This window comes from Orcinus orca, chromosome 6, assembly GCF_937001465.1.
Source record: "Orcinus orca chromosome 6, mOrcOrc1.1, whole genome shotgun sequence".
Taxonomy (NCBI): domain Eukaryota; kingdom Metazoa; phylum Chordata; class Mammalia; order Artiodactyla; family Delphinidae; genus Orcinus; species Orcinus orca.
In genome coordinates this window covers 90,119,423-90,134,418 of record NC_064564.1, presented here as the reverse complement: position 1 = coordinate 90,134,418, position 14,996 = coordinate 90,119,423, and the positions used below count along the sequence as shown (strand labels likewise).

The 14,996-nt window shown below is 42.5% G+C and overlaps 2 protein-coding genes across 2 annotated transcripts in view; both read left to right on the top strand.

Annotated features, from left to right (window-relative positions):
* LOC101284164 (acyl-coenzyme A amino acid N-acyltransferase 2) overlaps positions 1-14,996 on the top strand; it is an 81,537-nt gene that overhangs the window by 34,276 nt on the left and 32,265 nt on the right. The gene's annotated exons all lie outside the window — the stretch shown is intronic.
* LOC117201909 (telomere attrition and p53 response 1 protein-like) lies at positions 7,992-10,210 on the top strand. Its single transcript, XM_033431213.2, has one exon. The coding sequence runs from the start codon at positions 8,119-8,121 to the stop codon at positions 8,791-8,793; it is 675 nt and encodes a 224-aa protein (XP_033287104.2). The 5' UTR covers positions 7,992-8,118; the 3' UTR covers positions 8,794-10,210.

Below are 14,996 nucleotides of genomic sequence, written 5' to 3'. Positions count from 1 at the left end.
ACAATTGAGGATGATGTTGGCTGTGGGTTTGTCATATATGGCCTTTATTATGTTGAGGAAAGTTCCCTCTATGCCTGCTTTCTGGAGGGGTTTAATCATAAATGAGTGTTGAATTTTGTCGAAAGTTTTCTCTGCATCTATTGAGATGATCATATGGTTGTATTCCAATTTGTTAATATGGTGTATCACGTTGATTGATTTGTGTATATTGAAGAATCCTTGCATTCCTGGCATAAACCCCACTTGATCATGGTGTATGATCCTTTTAATGTGCTGTTGGATTCTGTTTGCTAGTATTTTGTTGAGGATTTTTGCATCTATGTTCATCAGTGATATTGGCCTGTAGTTTTCTTTCTTTGTGACATCTTTGTCTGGTTTTGGTATCAGGGTGATGGTGGCCTCGTAGAATGAGTTTGTGAGTGTTCCTCCCTCTGCTATATTTTGGAAGAGTTTGAGAAGGATAGGTGTTAGCTCTTCCCTAAGTGTTTGATAGAATTCGCCTGTGAAGCCATCTGGTCCTGGGCTTTTGTTTGTTGGAAGATTTTTAATCACAGTCTCAATTTGAGTGCTTGTGATTGGTCTGTTCATATTTTCTATTTCTTCCTGGTTCAGTCTCGGCAGGTTGTGCATTTCTAAGAATTTGTCCGTTTCTTCCAGGTTGTCCATTTTATTGGCATAGAGTTGCTTGTAGTAATCTCTCATGATCCTTTGTATTTCTGCAGTGTCAGTTGTTACTTCTCCTTTTTTATTTCTAATTCTATTGATTTGAGTCTTCTCCCTTTTTTTCTTGATGAGTCTGGCTAATGGTTTCTCAATTTTCTTTATCTTCTCAAAGAACCAGCTTTTAGTTTATTGATCTTTGCTATTGTTTCCTTCATTTCTTTTTCATTTATTTCTGATCTTTATCATTTCCTTGCTTCTGCTAACTTTGGGTTTTTTTTTGTTCTTCTTTCTCTAATTGGTTAGGTGCAAGGTTAGGTTGTTTATTTGAGATGTTTCCTGTTTCTTAAGGTAGGATTGTATTGCTATAAACTTCCCTCTTAGAACTGCTTTTGCTGCATCCCATAGGTTTTGGATCGTCATATCTCCATTGTCATTTGTTTCTAGGAATTTTTTGATTTCCTCTTTGATTTCTGCAGTGATCACTTCGTTATTAAGCAGTGTATTGTTTAGCATCCATGTGTTTGTATTTTTTACAGATCTTTTCCTGTAATTGATTTCTAGTCTCATAGCTTTGTGGTCGAAAAAGATACTTGATAAGATTTCAAATTTCTTAAATTTACCAAGGCTTGATTTGTGACCCAAGATACGATCTATCCTGGAGAATGTTCCATGCGCACTTGAGAAAAATGTGTATTCTGTTGATTTTGGATGGAATGTCCTATAAATATCAATTAAGTCCATCTTGTTTAATGTATCATTTAAAGCTTGTGTTTCCTGATTTATTTTCCTTTTGGATGATCTGTCCATTGGTGAAAGTGGGCTGTTAAAGTCCCCTACTATGATTGTGTTACTGTCGATTTCCCCTTTTATGGCTGTTAGTATTGCCTTATGTATTGAGGTGCTCCTATGTTGGGTGCATAAATATTTACAGTTGTTATCTCTTCTTCTTGGATTGATCCCTTGATCATTATGTAGTATCCTTCTTTGTCTCTTATAATAGTCTTTATTTTAAAGTCTATTTTGTCTGATATGAGAATTGCTACTCCAGCTTCCTTTAGATTTCCATTTGCATGGAATATCTTTTTCCATCCCCTCACTTTCAGTCTGTATGTGTCCCTAAGTCCGAAATGGGTCTCTTATAGACAGCATATATACGGGTCTTGTTTTTGTATCCATTCAGCCAGTCTGTGTCTTTTGGTGGGAGCATTTAATCCATTTACATTTAAGGTAATTATCGATATGTATGTTCCCATTCCCATTTTCTTAATTGTTTTGGGCTTGTTATTGTAGGTCTTTTCCTTCTCTTGTGTTTCTTGCCTAGAGAAGTTCCTTTACCATTTGTTGTAAAGCTGGTTTGGTGGTGCTGAACTCTCTCAGCTTTTGCTTGTCTGCAATGGTTTTAATTTCTCCATCAAATCTGAATGAGATCCTTGCTGGGTAGACTTATCTTGGTTGTAGGTTTTTCTCCTTCATCACTTTAAATATGTCCTGCCCTCCCTTGTGGCTTGCAGAGTTTCTGCTGAAAGATCAGCTGTTAACCTTATGGGGATTCCCTTATGCATTATTTGTTGTTTTTCCCTTGCTGCTTTTAATATGTTTTCTTTGTATTTAATTTTTGATAGTTTGATTAATATGTGTCTTGGCATGTTTCTCCTTGGATTTATCCTGTATGGGACTCTCTGTGCTTCCTGGAGTTGATTGACTATTTCCTTTCCCATTTTAGGGAAGTTTTCAACTATAATCTCTTCAAATATTTTCTCAGTCCCTTTCTTTTTCTCTTCTTCTTATGGGACCCCTATAATTTGAATGTTGGTGCGTTTAATTGTCCCAGAGGTCTCTGAGACTGTCCTCAGTTCTTTTCATTCTTTTTTCTTTATTCTGCTCTACAGTAGTTATTTCCACTATTTTATCTTCCAGGTCACTTATCCGTTCTTCTGCCTCAGTTATTCTGCTATTGATCCCTTCTAGAGTATTTTTAATTTCATTTATTGTGTTGTTCATCATTGCTTGTTTCCTCTTTAGTTCTTCTAGGTCCTTGTTAAACGTTTCTTGCATTTTCTCTATTCTATTTCCAAGATTTTGGATCATCTTTACTATCATTATTCTGAATTCTTTTTCAGGTAGACTGCCTGTTTCCTCTTCATTTTTTAGGTGTGGTGGGTTTTTGCCTTGCTCCTTCATCTGCTGTGTGTTTTTCTGTCTTTTCATTTTGCTTATGTTACTGTGTTTGGGGTCTCCTTTTCACAGGCTGCAGGTTCGTAGTTCCCGTTGTTTTTGGTGTCTGTCCTCAGTGGCTAAGGTTGGTTCAGTGAGTTGTGTAGGTTTCCTGGTGGATGGGACTAGTGCCTGTGTTCTGGTGGATGAGGCTGGATCTTGTTTTTCTAGTGGGTAGGTCCACGTCTGGTGGTGTGTTTTGGGGTGTCTGGCCTTACTATGATTTTAGGCAGCCTCTCTGCTAATGGATGGGACTGTGTTCCTGTCTTGCTAGTTGTTTGTCATAGGGTGTCCAGCACTGGAGCTTGCTGGTCGTTGAGTGAAGCTGGGTGTTGGTGTTGAGATGGAGATCTCTGGGAGATTTTCGCCATTTGATATTACGTGGAGCTGGGAGGTCTCTTCTGGACCAGTGTCCTGCAGTTGGCTCTCCCACCTCAGTGGCACAGCCCTGACGCCTGGCTGGAGCACCAAGAGACTGTCCTCCACACGGCTCAGAATAAAAGGGAGAAAAAATAGAAAGAAAGGAAGAGGATAAACTAAAATAAAGTAAGATAAAATAAAATAAAGTTATTAAAATAAAAAACAATTATTAAGGAAAAAAATTTTCCAAGTTAAGAGAAAAAAAAAAAAACGGACGGACAATACCCTGGGACAAATGGTGAAAGCAAAGCTATACAGACAAAATATCGCACAGAACCATGCACATATACACTCACAAAAAGAGGAAAAGGGGAAAAAATAATATATCTTGCTCCCAAAGTCCATCTCCTCAGTTTGGGATGATTCGTTGTCTATTCAGGTATTCCACAGATGCAGGGTACATCAAGTTGATTGTGGAGCTTTAATTCACTGCTTCTGAGGCTGCTGGGAGAAATTTCCCTTTCTCTTCTCTGTTCGAACACCTGCCGGGGTTCAGCTTTGGATTTGGCCCCGCCTCTGCGTGTAGGTCACCTGAGGGCGTCTGATCTTCGCTCAGACGGGACAGGGTTAAAGGAGCTGCTGATTTGGGGGCTCTGGCTCACTCAGGCCAGGGGGAGGGAAGGGTACGGATGCGGGGTGAGCCTGCGGCGGCAGAAGCCGGTGCGCCATGCGTTCTCCCGGAGAAGTTGTCCCTGGATCCCGGGACCCTGGCAGTGGCGGGCTGCACAGGCTCCCGGGAGGGGAGGTGGGGATAGTGACCTGTGCTCGCACACAGGCTTCTTGGTGGCTGCCGCAGCAGCCTTAGCGTCTCATGCCCGTCTCTGGGGTCCACGCTGATAGCCGCGGCTCGCGCCTGTCTCTGGAGCTCCTTTAAGCAGCGCTCTTAATCCTCTCTCCTCGCGCACCGGGAAACAAAGAGGCAAGAAAAAGTGTATTGTCTCTTCGGCAGGTCCAGACTTTTTCCCGGACTCTCTCCCGGCTAGCCGTGGCGCACTAGCCCCTTTCAGTCTGTGTTCACGCCGCCAACCTTAGTCCTCTCCCTGGGATCCAAGCTCCAAAGCCCGAGCCTCAGCTTCCAGCCGCTGCCCGTCCCTGCAGGTGAGCAGACTAGCTTCTCGGGATGGTGAGTGCTGGTCGGCACCGATCCTCTGTGCAGGAATCTCTCCGCCTGGTCCTCCACACCCCTGTTGCTGCGCTCTCCTCTGTGGCTCTGAAGCTTCCCCCTCCATCCCCTGCAGTCTCCACCCGCGAAGGGGCTTCTAGTGTGTGGAAATCTTTCCTCCTTCCCAGCTCCCTCCCACTGGTGCAGGTCCTGTCCCTATTCTTTTGTCTCTGTTTATTCCTTTTTCTTTTGCCCTACCCAGGTACGTGGAGAGTTTCTTGCCTTTTGGGAGGTCTGAGGTCTTCTGCCAGTGTTCATTAGGTGTTCTGTAGGAGCTGTTCCACATGTAGATGTATTTCTGATGTATCTGTGGGGAGGAAGGTGATCTCCGTGTCCTACTCTTCTGCCATCTTCTCCTGTCTCTCTCAGTGGTTTTAACTGAAAGAGCTGGGGCCTAATGACTCTAAGGCAAGGCAGGTATCCCCATATTACAGGGTCCAGTTGCTGGCTATAATACCCTATGGGTCAATGGTGGTCCCTGTGTTATGGGATGAGTACCCCAAGGGTATTTCCTTTTTCATATACAAAAAGGAAAAAGGAAATCTGATAACTGGGATGCCCCAGGGCAGGTGGGTTCTTCCAACTCTCCTTTAAGGCCTTGAAATCTACGTCATCTGATTTTTCCCATTAAATTTCACTGGGGTTGTTTTTCTTGAATAAAACATACAGAGGTTTGGCCATAAGAGAGAAATTTGGGATCTCATTTCAGCATAACCAACTAACCCAAGAAATAGTCACAGATAGTGTTTAGTTTGGGGTTTTGGGAAACTTAGGACACTATAAAGTTTATCTGGATATAAGTGTAGTTCTTGTTCTGATATCAGATGCCCTAAACCTGGGTTTGGACAAACTGCAGTTTTTCTTTGGTAATTTTATGTCCCTTTGAGGCTAAAAGCTTTAGCAAGTGGATGCTGTCTTCCTATGAGGAGGCTGGAGAAGTAGAACAAAGAAGCAAATCATCCACATATTGCAACAAAATAGAACCTCTAGGGTAATTTATATCATCCAGATCAGCCTTCAGGATTTGAGAAATAAGGAATCAGTTAAACCTGAGGCATTAGTGTCCAAGTGAATTGTTTTTCTTCCCAAGTGAAGGCAAAAGTTATTGGCTGGCTTGGTCAACTGGAATACTAGTGAATGCACTGCATAAATCAATTACAGTAAAGAATTCACTTCCAGTGAGAATGGATGTTAGTAACATATGAGGGTTGGGAACAACAGGGGGTCGAGGGATAACAGTGTTGTTTATTACTTGGAGGTACTGGATGAACCTCCATCCTGGGTCCTTAGGTTTTCTCACAGGTTAAATAGAAGTATTAGAAAGATTAGTACAGGGATAATAGTGTCTTGAGACCTGTAATCTTCTATTATGGGCTTCATGCCTTGAAGGGCTTCTTTACTTATAGGGTATTGATTAATTCTGGGAAGAGGTTTTGAGGGACTTATCTGAATCGTGATGGGAGGCATGCTGTAAATTTTGCCAATATCAGGTGGAGATTTGGTCTGTAGGAGGGTGGTAGCTGATTCAATAGGGACAAATAATCAGAGTTTTCAGAATCAGCTCTAGGACTGTCAGAGCTGAAGCAATTAAAGATGTCAAAGGGTGATTTAATTTACATGATTGGTTACTTTGATGACTATTGTCAAATCTAGAATTATTTCCCCCCTTTGGGATAAAGAAACTCTGCCATGCATACTTCTTTAAGAAGTCTTGACCTAATAAATGGATAAGGGCAGAGGAACTAAGGAGAAAAGGGTGTGTATCTCTCAAAGGGCCTAAACAAAAGGGAATAGGTTCAGAGATAGGAAGCTCTTGGGGTTCATTAGAGATCCCACTCTTTGAACTGTTTTAGTACTCCAAGGCAGGGACTGCTTTGTAGTAGTGGCACTGAGTACCAAGATTGTGGTTCCATTGTCAGTTAGGACTGGAAGAGATTCATCCCCAATCTGGAGAAATGTTTCTCCAATTCTATTAAGTGGGAAGATTAGGAAGAGCCCCTGTAGTCCACCCGAACCCCATTGTTGAGAATTCAGAGGACATTGGAAAGACTGCTTAGAGGGCAGAAGGTGCCTAAAATGCTTAAATTTGTAACAATCTTTTTTCTGACATCCTGGCTCTTTGTGACAATAGCTCTTTGTGGCAAACTGGGGGGGGTTTGGTTTCATTTAGGGACCTTCATTTGCTGGAGTTGAAGATTAAGAATTTCAGTGGTTTTTCATTGAGGTGACTCATTTAGAGTGAGAGACAGCCGGTTTGCCAGATTCACTAGACTCTGGAGTGGAAAACTCTAGTTTCCCATCCCATCCTGGTTCTTTTTACTAGAAGGGAATGGTCCTGGTTCAGCCCATTAATAAATATAAAGTTTAAAGCTATCTGAGTGGAATCAACCTCTAAAAGAAGATCAGAATTTTCTTTAAAAATAATCTGAAGTCGATTGTAATAGTCATGAGCAGATTCATCAGGTTTTCATGTAAAAGCCTGAATTTTGTTCCAATCAACAGGTTTTGAAAAAGTCACCTAGCAATTGCCCAAGCTTGATCATATGTAAGTTAGCAGGTTGGTCTCCGTGTTTTACTCTTAGGTGTTGATGGAAATAATCAATAACAACCTGTAATAGGAATAGAAAAGAATTTTATTTGCCAAACTGAGGACTGTAGCCCAGGAGACAGCCTCTCAGATAACTCTAAGAAACTGCTCAGTTGAAGCATGGTTTTTAGCATAGTCATATACCTTATCAGAGCAAAGAACATACATCAAACACGACAGGGGTATATTCTTCAAGTGTCCAAAAGAGACAGATTTAGTATATAGAGAGTGAGACAACAGGACCCTGGTGTCTGGGAAGTGAACCTTTTCTTTCAGGGAGTGTTAATATGGATGTGGTAAGAAGGGAGTTTTTTTATCCTTATCTTCAAAACAGACATTCTTTACTTTAATGGTTGAAGCAGATGTGTTGTGCTCCACCCCCCACCCCCCCACCCCCCCACCCCCCCACCCCCCCACCCCCCCACCCCACCCCCCACCCCACCCCCCACCCCCACCCCCCGCCTTAGGTTGGCTCGGATGCAACCACTGTCAGCTCCTCCCCCTCTTTCCCCGTCTTCACCCTTCCTTTCACTCCCTTCCCCTCGCTCTTTGGTTACGTCAGACGGACACGCCGATGAGCCAATCACGGCGCTGCGTTTAGAGGCCGGCAAGCGGAACTGGTCGGATTGGACCAATAGAAGCCCTCGGATCCGGCGCGCCCCAACCGGGCAGGGGAGCCGGGTGGGCGGTGCTTTCTCGTCAGCATGTGGGCGGGGACCAGCAACCGCAGAGGCGTCGACGACGGCGTCAGCGACGACTACGTTCCTCAGTCTTCGGGGTAGGGTCGGTGGCGCCGGCAGGGCTACGCGGAGCTGTAGGCGGTGGCCCTAGGGAGGCTGCGGCGCCATGGTGGGGCGGTAGACGTGCTCGGGCCAGCGAGGCGAGAGGCGGCGGTGTTCGTCCGGTCCGCAGCGCACTTCGGCAGGGGCCGGGGGTGGGGAGGACCGGGTCGGGGGTCGTTCCGGGCAGCGCGGGGCCGCGGGGCGGGGCTCGCAGGCCGTCGGGGTGCAGGAGGCCTGGGCCGCCGCGAGGAGCCGCCGCAGGCCGCTGGGCCCCGCCGCCGGGCCGCTCGATGACGACGCTCCCGCGGGGGCCCCGCCTGAGCAGGACGCGGCTGCGGTGGCTGCGAGGCCGCGGGAGGCCGCGGAGGATGGAGGAGCGGAAGGAGGAGGGCGAGGCCGAGATCCAGGAGCACGGGCCCGAGCACTGGTTCTCCAAGTGGGAGCGGCAGTGCCTGGCCGAGGTCGAGCAGGACGAGCAGTTGACCCCTGAGCTGCAGGAGGAGGCGGCGGCGGCCGCACAGCCCGAGCACAAGCAGCAGAAGCTGTGGCACCTCTTCCAGAACTCGGCCACCGCCGTGGCCCAGCTCTACAAAGACCGAGTGTGTCAGCAGCCAGGACTTTCTCTTTGGGTTCCCTTCCAAAATGCAGCCACTGCCGTCACCAACCTTTACAAAGAAAGCGTGGATACCCATCAGCGAAGTTTTGATATTGGAATTCAGGTTGGCTATCAGCGACGCAATAAAGATGTGTTGGCTTGGGTTAAAAAGCGCAGAAGAACTATTCGTAGAGAAGATTTGATCAGCTTCCTGTGTGGAAAAGTTCCTCCACCGCGAAACTCTAGAGCTCCCCCAAGACTGACTGTAGTGTCCCCTAACCGAGCTACTTCAACGGAAACTAGCTCATCTGTAGAGACTGATTTGCAACCCTTCCGGGAAGCCATAGCTCTGCATGGTAAAGCCGTTTAAACATATTTCTTTGGAAAAATGGTTAAGAGTGTGCCTGTGGACCCAATTTCACATTTAGGTTTAGGTCCAGATATATTGTCTGTTTTTTTGTCTATTCTAGTTACTACTTGCTCTAGAAATGTTTAAATAGAATGTAAGCTAAGAACTTATATGGGCAATTTTTGAATGTTAGCCAGCCTGTCCTAAAAAAAAATGTTTTTAGAAAGTTGGTTTGAGCTGATTGGTGTTACAATAACAGCATTTTTTGCAACATTTATTAGAATTTATTGCTTTACACACTTACATTGTACATGTTTCCTTACTCTTCTGAGTCAAAGAGGAAGTTCTTGTGTCTTAAGAATACTGTTGCATTTATAATTACCTGGAGAGCCTAGTCAGTTACGGGCAAGTAAGGCAGATAACTGTTGGGCTAGTTCTCATGGGAACTCCCTTTGACACCTTAGGTTATTGAGTGTGCCTGTAGAACCTGAGCGTCGATGACCCAAGAGGGAGTGGACAGATGTAAGAATAATTAACTTGACTTTCCTTATGTCTGTTGTCCCTTAGGGCCTTGCTTTGATAGGACTGTTAGAGAACAGGTCCATCACCATCTCCCCAGGCCAGACCTGCCATAAAAAGACATTCTTGGCTGAGGGGTTTAAGTATTATTGGAGAAGCCTGGGGTATGTAGTCAGTAAGTTTGTTGTTGCTTGTTCTCTAATACTGGCTTCCAGATAGAACTGGGAGAGGTACTTATAGGACATTCAATACTGCTGTAAAAATAAAACGACAAAATTATAAGACTTGGTTGAAGCCAAGATGAAAACATGGATTGTTCAAGTGACTAAACAGATAGAAGTAATTAGTGAGTTAGGTCATGAGTCCTGTTAAAAGTTAACATATTTCTGAGCCATAGTGTAGGTCATCTAAAATAAAATAACCTGGTGATAAAAACTGGGATGTATACAAAGGGCTTCTATATCATCGAAGCTTTAATGCTTACAGAGATTCTTGTTCTCTTTGGCAAACATTGATTCTTTATCTAAAACCCCATTCAGAACATGGGAGTTGGAAAAAGTGTTGTTTTTTTTCCCCCTCCTGATTGTGAGTTTGTTTACGATAAGTTAAAAACACAAAAACATTTTATTGCAAGAAAGTCCATGATGTATGGATGCAGTACGTAAGACTGCTTGCTGTTTCTAATATAGTGGAATAGTTGATGCTGTCAGAAAGTTTGAAACTCAGGCAAAATAGAGATTGATCTGTTCCTACTGAATTAGAGTTTCACATCTTTTACCATTGTTTGAAAAAAATTACTAGAAGTGTACATAGTTTGTCAGATTAATTTTAGTGCATGGTAGTATTTGATGTAGTTGTGTTTTCCTTAAGCATTTTGATTTCCTTTGTCATCAAGTGGATTTATGATTTATTCCATATTTCTCTTGTTGAAGTGTCTTTTTTCTGTATTATACTCCACTATAGAAGGTAGTTTTAAGAAGCATAAATGCCACTCTTGTTATAAAATCTTAATGCAGTTGTACACATTGTAAAAAGGACAAGCTAGTAGCCCTCCCCCCTCCAACTACTACTATATTCTCCACATCCCATTACATTTTCTTAAATTGAAAAAAAAAAAAAAAGCAGATGTGTGTGTTTGACAGGCTGTTTTAGTTCACACAAAGTTCAAGCTGAACAATGTATAAGCCGAGATGACTTCTCCATACCTCAATGTGTGAAAATTTTCTCCATCAGGGGGAACTTTCAGGATTTTCCCAATTAGGAGTTTTCATCTAATGCTGGGCTTGGCGTTCACCGACAAGCATATGAACTAGTAGATATACGTTAGAAAAACCAGGTTTATAAGTTTGAATGACTATATTAAATTACTTACCAAACCTGTGAGGATCTTCGGTTACTTTGGGAAAATCTTTGACTATGGCTCACAGTTCAGCTTTAGTTCAGGAAATATAAAAAATAAAGGCTTTGCATCCTCAGAAGGCTTAGTTTTAAAGGGACTGGCTCTGATAAGTTCAGAGAAAAAGGGTATGTGGAGAGTTTCAGAGAAAAAGGGTATTTGGTAAGAGAATTCATATGAATAAATTGAGGGTGTAGAAGAGGTGTATGTGGCTTTGAAGGGAAGGAGGAAAATGGTGCCCGGGGCAGAGTCTGGGCATGAGTGAGGGAGGGAGACAAGACGGCATCAGAGGCAAAGGCTGAGATGAAGAAGCCAAAGAAGAGTTTGAGGCTTCAGGAGCCATTTTATCTTTTTAAATCATTCATTTGCCTCAGTTAATCTTAAAACCTTATTTTGCAGAGAGGCAATTGTAGACTCCTGATAATGTTAGGAAGTCACTATGGATGAAAAATTAATCAACAGTTGATCTTAAGGAGAAATAGAGAATTTTATTCAAGCCAACCTGAGGAAAGAGGGGACAGTCTTTCAGAAAGGAAAAGGACTGTTCCTTTTGAGGACTGTTCCACTTGTTTAGAAGTCAAAGGCACAGTTATATACATTCTCAAGACAAAGGATCATACATCAAAATGGCACACTGATGTTTTATGTAAAGTTCGCCAAAGATACATAGTCCAAAAACTGACACCATTTCCACTAAGATCAGAAACAAGACAAGGTTGCCCACTCTCACCACTATTATTCAACATAGTTTTGGAAGTTTTAGCCACAGCAATCAGAGAAGAAAAAGAAATAAGGGAATCCAAATCGGAAAAAAAGAAGTAAAGCTGTCACTGTTTGCAGATGACGTGACACTATTCATAGAGAATCCTAAAGATGCTACCAGAAAACTACTAGAGCTAATCAATGAATTTGGTAAAGTTGCAGGATACAAAATTAATGCACAGAAATCTGTTGCATTCTTATACACTAATGATGAAAAATCTGAAAGAGAAATTAAGGAAACACTCCCATTTACCACTGCAACAAAAACAATAAAATACCTAGGAATAAACCTGCCCAAGGAGACAAAAGACCTGTATGCAGAAAACTATAAGACACTGATGAAAGAAATTAAAGATGATACCAACAGATGGAGAGATATACCATGTTCTTGAATTGGAAGAATCAACATTGTGAAAATGACTGTACTACCCAAAGCAATCTACAGATTCAATGCAATCCCTATGAAACTACCACTGGCCTTTTTCACAGAACTACAACAAAAAATTTCACAATTTGTATGGAAACACAAAAGACCCCGAATAGCCAAAGCAATCTTGAGAAAGAAAAGTGGAGCTGGAGGAATCAGACTCCCTGACTTCAGACTATACTGCAAAGCTACAGTAATCAAGACAGTATGGTACTGGCACAAAAGCAGAAATATAGATCAATGGAACAGGATAGAAAGCCCAGAGATAAACCCACACACATATGGTCACCTTATCTTTGATAAAGGAGGCAAGAATATGTAGTGGAGAAAAGACAGCCTCTTCAATAAGTGGTGCTGGGAAAACTGTACAGGTACATGTAAAACTATGAAATTAGAACACTCCCTAACACCATACACAAAAATAAACTCAAAATGGATTAAAGACCTAAATGTAAGGCCATACACTATAAAACTCTTAGAGGAAAACATAGGTAGAACACTCTATGACATAAATCACAGCAAGATCCTTTTTGACCCACGTCTTAGAGAAATGGAAATAGAAACAAAAATAAATGGGACCTAATGAATCTTAAAAGCTTTTGCACAGCAAAGGAAACCATAAAGAAGATGAAAAGGACCCTCAGAATGGGAGGAAATATTTGCAAATGAAGCAACTGACAAAGGATTAATGTCCAAAATTTACAAGCAGCTCATGAAGCTCAATATCAAGAAACCAAACAACCCAATCCAAAAATGGGTAGAAGACCTAAATAGACATTTCTCCAGAGAAGATATACTGATTGCCAACAAACACATGAAAGGATGCTCAACATCACTAATCATTAGAGAAATGCAAATCAAAACTACAATGGGGTATCACCTCACACCAGTAGAATGTCCATCATCAAAAAATCTAGAAACAATAAATGCTGGAGAGTGTGTGGAGAAAAGGAACCCTTGCACTGTTGGTGGGAATGTAAATTGATACAGCCACTATGGAGAACAGTATGGAGGTTCCTTAAAAAACTAAAAATAGAGCTACCATATGACACAGCAATCCCACTATGGGCATATACCCTGAGAAAACTGTAATTCAAAGAGTTATGTACCACAGTGTTCATTGCAGTGCTATTTACAATAGCCAGGACATGGAAGCAACCTAAGTGTCCATCAAGAGATGAATGGATAAAGAAGATGTGTCACATATATACAATGGAATATTACTCAGCCATAAAAAGAAACAAAATTCAGCTATATGTAATGAGGTGGATGGACCTAGGGTCTGTCATGCAGAGTGAAGCAAGTCATAAAGAGAAAAACAAATACTGTATGCTAACACATATATATGGAATCTAAAAAAAAAAAAAAGTGGTTTTGAAGAACCTAGGGGTAGACAGAAATAAAGACTCAGACATAGAGAATGGACTTGAGGATATGGGGAGGGGGAAGGTAAGCTGGGACGAAGTGAGAGAGTGGCATGGACTTATATATACTACCAAATGTAAAATAGGTAGCTAGTGGGAAGCAGCTGCATCACATGGGAAGACCAGCTCTGTGCTTTGTGACCACCTAGAGGGGTGGGATAGGGAGGGTGGGAGGGAGACGCAAGAGGGAGGAGATATGGGGACATATGTATATGTATAGCTGATTCACTTTGTTATAAAGCAGAAACTAACCATTGTAAAGCAACTATACTCCAATAAAGATGTTTAAAAAATTAAAAAAAAAAAAAGAATGTCTTTCAAGGAGTTACATTGCTGGTGTATGAAGAAGGGAAAATGTTGATCTTTATGGTCAAGCAGGCATTCCTGCTTTGAGGCAATTTGGTTAATGTATAATCAGGTGTACATTGCACATAGGGAGGGCCCAATACAGACAGGGACTATGTTATGCTTAAATTTTCTTGTCTGGACTCAAAACGTAAATTTTATTCCATCACCTCAAAATACCAGTCAGAAAAGATATCCCATTCAGTTCTGAAGATTTTTGAGCTCTTGTAATCCAATTTGGTTTTAAGAAAATTAAGTTCAGGGATTTCAAAATTACCCATAATGGCCATTGATATTCTAAATTGCCTGTGGTCAGGTCAGTCCATTTAATTAGAAATGTGCATGAGGAAGAACCAAGGTTTTTAAATATAAAATTGGCTAGAGTCTCAGTGAGGGGGAGGGGGTGTGCTCTCAAAATATTTATATAACTGGGATCCCTTTTCTCAGAGATTTTTCTCTAGAGTAAAAGAATAATTTTCCAACAGCTTAAACAATTTACAGCTCAATTCAAACAGCTTGCATTCACAGTGTCTGCAGGCCTAATACCAGCCAGTTCTAAGGGAACAGCTTGGTCCTGGAGGAGCCAGGCCAAAGGCTTCTCAGCTAGTTCCCATGGAACAGCTCCTATTCCAAAGGAAGGGCTGATGGCTGAACTGACTGCATTTCAGTGAAACAGCCCCTGTACCTGAAGGAACTCAGCTGACAGCTTCTCAGCCAGTTTCAGTTGAAACTCTCTGATCTCAGAGTCAGATTGAAGTGTCAAAAGAGTACTTGCAGGGCTTCCCTGGTGGCGCAGTGGTTGAGAGTCCGCCTGCCGACGCAGGGGACACGGGTTCGTGCCCCTGTCCGGGAAGATCCCACGTGCCGCGGAGCGGCTGGGCCCTTGAGCCGTGGCCGCTGAGCCTGCGCGTCCGGAGCCTGTGCTCCGCAACAGGAGAGGCCACAACAGTGAGAGGCCCGCATACCGCAAAAAAAAAAAAAAAAAGAGTACTTGCATACAGAGCAAGGCTTTAACCAGAAACAATGAAACTTTAAAATAGATCCCACACACAGCCTGAAGAGCTTCAAATGCAAAGAGGTGTCAACTGAAAAAAAAAAAAATGAAAATAAGAAAAAAACACAACCTCAAATTTGAGAATTATGTTTTTGTGACAGACAAACTGAGGGCTTAAGCCCAGGAGCAGTCTCTCAGATAGCTCTGAGGGACTGCTCTGAAGAGGTAAGGGAGAAGCCAGGATATGTAGTAGTTTTGCAACAAAAACCTGGTACATCAAAAGATTACTATTAATTAAATAAAACCAGACATCTCAAGTTAATGAATTTAGTGCTTTTCTATGTACAGGAAGATGCA